Raw genomic sequence first — 9,272 nt, forward strand, 5'->3', positions numbered from 1 at the left:
ACCATAATCACTATCATCATCATCATCATAATCACTATCATCATCATCACCATCATCACCATAATCACTATCATCATCATCACCATAATCACTATCATCATCATCACCAACATCACCATAATCACTATCATCATCATCACCATCATCACCATAATCACTATCATCATCATTGTCATCACCAATTTAACAATAGCCAGCAAAATCCATCACCATTATAATTGTCTTTATCAATGATTATGATCATTAATATCATGACCGCAACAATTGTCTTCTTCTTCCTCCTCCTCCTCCTCCTCCTCCTGATCACCACCGCCCTAGTCACAGGCTCGTCACCCGTTGCATCTGTCCTTCATCGTCCTCGCTGGCGGGCTCCGTGTATACCAACTCCCCATTAGCCGTGAGGGGTGTGAGGGGTGGGGGCTGGTAGAAAGTCTGCATGTGATTAGGCCTGGGGCCCAGAGGGGGTCGTCCCAGGCTGTAGGGGACTTCCAGAGGGGGTCGGTGGGGTCGAGGGGTGGGGCTAACCTCTGGTTGACCTTCGGGGCTGCTGTCAGGATAGGACGACAGGAGTAGGGGCGGAGATTCACGGGTGTAGAATCGTGGTGGCGGGGGCGAGTTTCGGGTGTAGAGCTGAGGGGAGTCGCTTCGAGTGTAGATGTTCGGGGGAGAACTTCGGGTGTAGACATTTGGGAGGGGGTCATTTCGGGTGTATATACTTGGTGGTGAATTTCGGGTGTAAATATTTGGGGGTGAATTTCGGGTGTAGGTATCAGGAGGCGAGTTTGTAGTGTAGACATTTGGGGTGTATATATCAAGGGGTGCGTTTCGGTTGTGGGTGAAGACGGGGGAGGGGTTAGAATCCTGGGTGTAGATGGGGGAGGAGTCAGGGTCAAGGTCAGGGGTCACGGGGTCATAGCTGTCAGGGTCGTCCGGGTCGCTAAGGTAACGGACGGACTGAGTGCTCCCTTCCTCCATCCTCCTCTCCTTCCCTCTGTTCCACCCCTCTATCCCTCCATCTCTCTGGTCATTGAGGACCTGCTCCTCCTTCTCTCTCTCCACCCCTCTCTCCTTCCACCCCTCCATCCCTCCATTTCTCTGGTCATAGAGAAGAGAATCCTCTTTCCCTCTCTCCACCCCTCTCTCCTTCCACCCCTCCACCCCTCTCTCCTTCCACCCCTCCACCCCTCTCTCTTTCCAACCCTCCACCCCTCTCTCCACCCCTCTCTCTTTCCAACCCTCCACCCCTCTCTCTTTCCAACCCTCCACCCCTCTCTCTTTCCACCCCTCCACCCCTCCATCCCTGGGGTCATAGAGAAGAGGTTCCTCCAGGGCTTTATACAAGGGTTCTGTCTCCAGAGGTGGAGGAGGAGGGGGAGGAGGAAGCGGCCTATCCCGGTAACGGTCCCTCTCCCGCTCCGAACCCCCCGCGCCACCCGGCTCAACACCCCCGCTGCGGTGACGGGACAGCGTTCCGCCTCCGCCCTGCTGCTGTTGCCGCGACAACGTGGAATGTGGGCGTGTGGTCTGCGTCTGCAGCGACGCCTCCTGGGGGCGTGTCTGTCTGTCCTGGAGGAGGAGTCTACGGGAGAGGGTCCCGCCCCCGAGCTGCAGTTGGCTCCTGATGCTCTCCTCCTGGCGTGTGTGTGTCGGCACGTCCTGCTGCGGACGAGGTGTGTGTGTCGGCACATCCTGCAGCGGACGAGGTGTGTGTGTCGGCACGTCCTGCTGCGGACGAGGTGTGTGTGTCCAGACGTCCTGGCGCATGTGCGCGTGTGTCGGCTCTTGGTCATGTGTGTGCGTCGACACCCGAGCTACCGTCCAACTCTCGTGGGTGGAGGGCTGTGGGCGTGTCAGTCGGTCCAGGGGGCGTGCCAGGCTGCCGTAGCGCTCCGCGGCTGCAGTAGCGGCGGCTGCAGCCGGCCTCAAGTTGCTCTGAACCAGCTCTGAGATGATCATGTTCTCCAGGACCGCCGCGTCCGATAGGTTCCTCCGCATTCCGCCTCCGTGAGGCTCCACCTCCAGCCCCACGGCGGCGTGGGGGGTGAGGGGGGCGGGGGAGGCGTCCTCCCCCCCTCCTCCTCCCTCCCTGAGGAGGTCTATGCTGCCCCCCACCCCGGACCGAGGCCCCCCACCACCCCCACCCAGACCCTGCAGGGTGAAGCTGTTGGCGCTGTAGCCGCCATTCAGACAAACACTGTCCATCTCCTGGCTCTGAGACAGGACGTCACCTTCTGGTGGCCGGGGGAGGAGGAGGAGGAGGGGGAGACATGGCAGAGAGAGAAGTACACAGTTAGACAACTGCCCTCTGGTGGAGAGAGAGAGACGTATAATTATTGATTATCCAGAGTCCATATATTTAGGCTGATCATATTTTTTTACCTATTTTTTTATGTATAAAGTTAATTGCCAACTGATACAAACAACACATATATATGATATTATATCTGTAAATACAACAGACAGACTGATACAACCAACATATATATATATGATATTATATCTGTAAATACAACAGACAGACTGATACAAACAACATATATATATGATATTATATCTGATAATACAACAGACAGACTGATACAACCAACATATATATATGATATTATATCTGTAAATACTACAGACAGACTGATACAACCAACACATATATATGATATTATATCTGTAAATACTACAGGCAGACTGATACAACAGGAGGTAAAGGAGGAGGGCGTACTCTGTATGTCTCTGAAGGTCCCTGTAGGTCAGGACAGGTCAGGACAGGAAAGGACAGGCCAGGACAAGACAGGTCAGGACAGGACAGGCCAGGAAAGGAAAGACTGACAGTCAGAGACAGACTGACAGACAACAGACTGACTTTATAATAACGTAAACATGCAGACTGAACTGAAAATAAGAATAAGGCAGAGAAAGAGAGGAGACAGACAGACAGACAGACAGACAGACAGACAGACAGACAGACAGACAGACAGACAGACAGACAGACAGACAGACAGACAGAGAGATAGATAGATAGAGAGGTAGAGAGATAGATAGATATACAGATAGATATACAGATAGATTTACAGATAGATATACAGATAGATATATAGATAGATATATAGATAGATAGAGAGGTAGATAGATATACAGATAGATATACAGATAGATATACAGATAGATATACATATAGATAGATGTACCAGTAGAGGTGAAGAGGCCAGGGGAGGGCTGGCTGTAGCCCTGAGCCAGTAGGCTGTCATAAGGAGAGACTCTAGGGTGATTCTGTAACACTGGGTTAGTCAGGAAATGGTTACCCAGGCCAGCTAGAGAGAGGGAGAGAGGGAGAGGGGGAGATGGAGAGAGAGGGAGAGGGGGGGGGGAGAGGGAGAGAGGGGGAGAGAGGGGGGGGGGGTTGAGGAAAGAAGAAAAAGGAAAGACGCTAAACGAAGAGAACACAAAATGGGAGGAAAGAGGAGAGAACCAGAGGAAAAGGGGAAGAGGAGGAGAGAAGGTAGAAGGAGAGGACTAGAGGAGAGGGCTAGAGGAGAGGACTAGAGGAGAGGACTAGAGGAGAGGACTAGATGAGAGGACTAGAGGAGAGGACTAGAGGAGAGGACTAGATGAGAGGACTAGAGGAGAGGACTAGAGGAGAGGACTAGAGGAGAGGACTAGATGAGAGGACTAGAGGAGAGGACTAGAGGAGAGGACTAGATGAGAGGACTAGAGGAGAGGACTAGAGGAGAGGACTAGAGGAGAGGACTAAAGGAGAAGACTAGAGGAGAGGGCTAGAGGAGAGGACTAGAGGAGACTAGAGGAGAGGACTAGAGGAGAGGAGGACTAGATGAGAGGACTAGAGGAGAGGACTAGAGGAGAGGAAAGGGGAGAGAACCAGAGGAAAAGGGGAAGAGGAGAAGAGAAGATAGAAGGAGGAGAGGACTAGAGGAGAGGACTAGAGGAGAGGACTAGAGGAGAGGACTAGAGGAGAGGGCTAGAGAAGAGGACTAAAGGAGACTAGAGGAGAGGACTAGAGGAGAGGACTAGATGAGAGGACGAGATGAGAGGACTAGAGGAGAGGACTAGAGGAGAGGACTAGAGGAGAAGACTAGAGGAGAGGACTAGAGGAGAAGACTAGAGGAGAGGGCTAGAGGAGAGGAGGAGAGGACTAGAGGAGAGGAGGATGAGGAGGAGAGGACTAGAGGAGAGGAGGATGAGAAGGAGGAGAGGTCTAGAGGAGAGGACTAGAGGAGAGGAGGAGAGGGCTAGAGGAGAGGACTAGAGGAGAGGAGGAGAGGGCTAGAGGAGAGGAGGATGAGAAGGAGGAGAGGACTAGAGGAGAGGAGGATGAGAAGGAGGAGAGGACTAGAGGAGAGGACTAGAGGAGAGGACTAGAGGAGAGGAGGATGAGAAGGAGGAGAGGACTGACCTCTGTTGAGTGTAGGTGTGTTGTTGACATCAGCAGCTATGAAGGAAGACTCAGTCTGTCTACGCACTGTATCGTTCCACATCCTCCTAATGCGACTCTGCAACACACACACACACACACACACACACACACACACACACACACACACACACACACACACACACACACACACACACACACACACACACACACACACACACACACACACACACACACACTTGATTTACAACACACTCAAGGATTTAATCAGGAAGTCACTATGTGTTTGTGTACCTGTCTGTTAGCAGTAGCCCTGCGTGCCGTTGTGTGTGTGTGTGTGTGTGTGTGTGTGTGTGTGTGTGTGCACCTGTCTGTTAGCAGTAGCCCTGCGTGCCTGGTTGGTACTGCAGTAGCGGCTGTTGGCCCGTAGGGCGGCGCCCTTCACAGAGCCAGGTGAACTGGTGGTGGAGGAGCAGTCACAGCACTGAGAGTGACGCACACACTTCCCATAGTCCTTATGGCCCTGGACAAACATGAAGACACCATATATACTGAAACACAGCAAATATAATACAATACATGATCAGCCCCACCTCTTCCTGGTGAGAGACAGTATTGAGACCCCACCTCTTCCTGGTGAGAGACAGTACTTAGACCCCACCTCTTCCTGGTGAGTAACAGTACTGAGACCCCACCTCTTCCTGGTGAGAGACAGTATTGAGACCCCACCTCTTCCTGGTGAGAGACAGTACTTAGACCCCACCTCTTCCTGGTGAGAGACAGTACTGAGACCCCACCTCTTCCTGGTGAGTCACAGTACTGAGACCCCACCTCTTCCTGGTGAGTCACAGTACTGAGACCCCACCTCTTCCTGGTGAGAGACAGTACTTAGACCCCACCTCTTCCTGGTGAGAGACAGTACTGAGACCCCACCTCTTCCTGGTGAGTCACAGTACTGAGACCCCACCTCTTCCTGGTGAGTCACAGTACTGAGACCCCACCTCTTCCTGGTGAGTCACAGTATTGAGACCCCACCTCTTCCTGGTGAGTCACAGTACTGAGACCCCACCTCTTCCTGGTGAGAGACAGTACTGAGACCCCACCTCTTCCTGGTGAGTAACAGTACTGAGACCCCACCTCTTCCTGGTGAGAGACAGTATTGAGACCCCACCTCTTCCTGGTGAGTCACAGTACTGAGACCCCACCTCTTCCTGGTGAGAGACAGTACTTAGACCCCACCTCTTCCTAGTGAGAGACAGTATTGAGACCCCACCTCTTCCTGGTGAGTCACAGTACTCAGACCCCACCTCTTCCTGGTGAGTCACAGTACTGAGACCCCACCTCTTCCTGGTGAGAGACAGTATTGAGACCCCACCTCTTCCTGGTGAGAAACAGTATTGAGACCCCACCTCTTCCTGGTGAGTCACAGTATTGAGACCCCACCCCACCTACTTTCCTAGTGAGTGTACAGAATAGTATTGAGACCCCACCTACCTTCCTAGTGAGTGTACAGAACAGTATTGAGACCCCACCTACCTTCCTAGTGAGTGTACAGAACAGTATTGAGACCCCACCTACCTTCCTAGTGAGTGTACAGAACAGTATTGAGACTCCACCTACCTTCCTAGTGAGTGTACAGTACAGTATTGTGATGAGCAGAGCCTGGGCCGTGTTAAGGGAGGAGAAGAGGTAGGAGAGGAGGAGAGAGGGAGATGAGAGGAAGACAAGCCCCAGAGACCAGGTCACCACCAGGAGGAAGAGGAGGGTGAGCGAACCCACAGTCCACGCTCTGTAGAGAGGGAGAAAGAGAGGAGAGGGAGCGAGGAGGGAGGAAGAGAGGAGAGGGAGGGGGAGGAAGAGAGGAGAGGGAGATGGGGAGAGGTATAGAGGCAGGGAGGAGAGAGGGGTAGGGATTAGGGAGGAGGGAGAGAGAGAGAGAGAGAAGGTGGGGGTTAGGGAAGAGCGAGAGAGAATGAGGTGGGGGTTAGGGAGGAGAGAGAGAGGGAGATGGGGGTTAGGGAAGACAGAGAGAGGGAGGTGGGGGTTAGGGAGGAGAGAGAGAGGGAGATGGGGGTTAGGGAGGAGAGAGAGAGAGGGAGGTGGGGGTTAGGGAGGAGAGAGTGGGAGGTGGGAGGTGGGGGTTAGGGGGGAGAGAGAGAGGGAGGTGGGGGTTAGGGAGGAGCGAGAGAGAGGGAGGTGGGGGTTAGGGAGGAGAGAGAGAGAGGGAGGTGGGGGTTAGGGAGGAGAGAGAGAGAGGGAGGTGGGGGTTAGGGAGGAGAGAGAGAGAGGGAGGTGGGGGTTAGGGAGGAGAGAGAGAGGGAGGTGGGGGTTAGGGAGGAGAGAGAGAGAGAGAGAGGGAGGTGGGGGTTAAGGAGGAGAGAGAGAGGGAGGTGGGGGTTAGGGGGGAGAGAGAGAGGGAGGTGGGGGTTAGGGAGGAGCGAGAGAGAGGGAGGTGGGGGTTAGGGAGGAGAGAGAGAGGGAGATGGGGGTTAGGGAGGAGAGAGAGAGAGGGAGGTGGGGGTTAGGGAGGAGAGAGAGAGAGTTGGGGGTTAGGGAGGAGAGAGAGAGGGAGGTGGGGGTTAGGGAGGAGAGAGAGAGAGAGAGGTGGGGGTTAGGGAGGAGCGAGAGAGAGGGAGGTGGGGTTAGGGAGGAGAGAGAGAGAGGGAGGTGGGGGTTAGGGAGGAGAGAGAGAGGGAGGTGGGGGTTAGGGAGGAGAGAGAGAGAGGGATGTGGGGGTTAGGGAGGAGAGAGAGAGGGAGGTGGGGGTTAGGGAGGAGAGAGAGAGGGAGGTTGGGGTTAGGGAGGAGAGAGAGAGGGAGGTGGGGGTTAGGGAGGAGAGAGAGAGAGGGAGGTGGGGGTTAGGGAGGAGAGAGAGAGAGGGAGGTGGGGGTTAGGGAGGAGAGAGAGAGAGGGAGGTGGGGGGTAGGGAGGAGAGAGAGAGGGAGGTGGGGGTTAGGGAGGAGAGAGAGAGGGAGGTGGGGTTAGGGAGGAGAGAGAGAGAGGGAGGTGGGGGTTATGGAGGAGAGAGAGAGAGGGAGGTGGGGGTTAGGGAGGAGAGAGAGAGGGAGGTGGGGTTTAGGGAGGAGAGAGAGAGGGAGGTGGGGGTTAGGGAGGAGCGAGAGAGAGAGAGGGAGGTGGGGGTTAGGGAGGAGCGAGAGAGAGAGAGAGGGAGGTGGGGGTTAGGGAGGAGAGAGAGAGGGAGGTGGGGGTTAGGGAGGAGAGAGAGAGAGGGAGGTGGGGGTTAGGGAGGAGAGAGAGAGAGGGAGGTGGGGGTTAGTAGAGAGAGAGAGAGGGAGGTGGGGGTTAGGGAGGAGAGAGAGAGAGGGAGGTGGGGGTTAAGGAGGAGAGAGAGAGAGGGAGGTGGGGGTTAGGGAGGAGAGAGAGGGATGTGGGGGTTAGGGAGGAGAGAGAGAGGGAGGTGGGGGTTAGGGGGGAGCGAGAGAGAGGGAGGTGGGGGTTAGGGAGGAGAGAGAAAGAGGGAGGTGGGGGTTAGGGAGGAGAGAGAGAGAGGGAGGTGGGGGTTAAGGAGGAGAGAGAGAGAGGGAGGTGGGGGTTAGGGAGGAGCGAGAGAGAGGGAGGTGGGGGTTAGGGAGGAGAGAGAGAGGGAGGTGGGGGTTAAGGAGGAGAGAGAGAGGGAGGTGTGGGTTAGGGAGGAGAGAGAGAGAGGGAGGTGGGGGTTAGGGGGGAGCGAGAGAGAGGGAGGTGGGGGTTAGGGATGAGAGAGAGAGGGAGGTGGGGGTTTGGGAGGAAGCAGAAGGAGAAGATGTTATGTTATATTATTTTGACATAATGTTTCATATAAGCCTCACATCTTCTAATTTTCCATTATTTGAGTCCTCTGTTACTTCTTCCTGTTTCTACCCCTTCCCATGAGCCTCTCTGTCCCTCCCTGCCCAAAACAAACAACCAATCATGCATGTCACATTTGTGCCAGGGGGCGGGGCTCACCTGAGGTTGTCGTGACGACTGGAGTCGGGTTTGAGGGCAGAGGAGCTGTGCACCATCTTGTGAAGAGTCATCACCAAGACAACCAGGTTCAGCTGGGGGTCACAGGGTCAGAGGTGAGAGGTCTAACTCATGTGTGTGTGTGTGCTCACATGTGAGAGTGTGTGTGTTTGTCTCACCATTATAATGACAGATACAGGACCCAGGAAGCTCCAGATGAAGTAGTTGTCCATCTGCAGCCAACACCTACACACACACACACACACACACACACACACACACACACACACACACACACACACACACACACACACACACACACACACACACACACACACACACACACACACACACACACACACACACACACACACACACACACACACACACACACAGGAAGTTTTGACATAAACACACACAATACGGCAGAGATTTCAAATCAATACTCATACACATCCTCCCCCCCACCACACACATCCTCCCCCCCACCACACACACTCTCTGCCACTTACACAGTCCGGGTGCCGTAGCCCCTGTAGTCGATGGCGGCGGAGACGGCCACGACCACCCCTGGCAGGAAGTAGCCGCAGAGATAGAAATACTTCCTCCTAGAGGTCCGTCCTTCAAAGAGCTCCCCCTGCAGTAAGTAGAGTTCCACTGCCTCCAGGCATAACCAACAGAACACAGAGAGCAGGGAGAAATGGAGCAGACCGGCAAAGACTGGACACGCTACCTAGAGAGGGGAGGACAGGCGGAGGAGAGGGGGAGGAGAGGGGAGGACAGAGGGAGGAGAGGGGGAGGAGAGGGGAGGACAGATGGAGGAGAGGGGGAGGAGAGGGAGGAGAGGGGAAGGAGGGGGGGAGAAGGAGGAGAGGGGAGGAAAGAGGGAGGAGAGGGGGAGGAGAGGTAGGAGAAGGGGAGGAGAGGGGAGGACAGAGGGAGG

The 9,272-nt window shown here is 54.7% G+C and overlaps 1 protein-coding gene across 1 annotated transcript in view; it reads right to left on the reverse strand.

Moving 5' to 3' along the window:
• Positions 1-306: 306 nt before the first annotated feature.
• The window catches only part of LOC129839193 (adhesion G protein-coupled receptor L1-like), a 25,576-nt gene continuing 16,610 nt past the window's right edge, over positions 307-9,272 (reverse strand). The window contains exons 10-18 of the mRNA XM_055906501.1: positions 8,842-9,062; positions 8,509-8,575; positions 8,333-8,424; positions 6,005-6,173; positions 4,752-4,907; positions 4,406-4,502; positions 3,183-3,305; positions 2,717-2,737; positions 307-2,231 (exon numbers count right to left, since the gene is read on the reverse strand). Of these exons, the coding sequence (XP_055762476.1) occupies positions 319-2,231; positions 2,717-2,737; positions 3,183-3,305; positions 4,406-4,502; positions 4,752-4,907; positions 6,005-6,173; positions 8,333-8,424; positions 8,509-8,575; positions 8,842-9,062 (2,859 nt within the window). The 3' untranslated portion in view covers positions 307-318. The remainder of the gene's footprint in view (positions 2,232-2,716; positions 2,738-3,182; positions 3,306-4,405; positions 4,503-4,751; positions 4,908-6,004; positions 6,174-8,332; positions 8,425-8,508; positions 8,576-8,841; positions 9,063-9,272) is intronic.

The sequence above is a fragment of the Salvelinus fontinalis genome, chromosome 40 (assembly GCF_029448725.1).
Source record: "Salvelinus fontinalis isolate EN_2023a chromosome 40, ASM2944872v1, whole genome shotgun sequence".
Taxonomy (NCBI): domain Eukaryota; kingdom Metazoa; phylum Chordata; class Actinopteri; order Salmoniformes; family Salmonidae; genus Salvelinus; species Salvelinus fontinalis.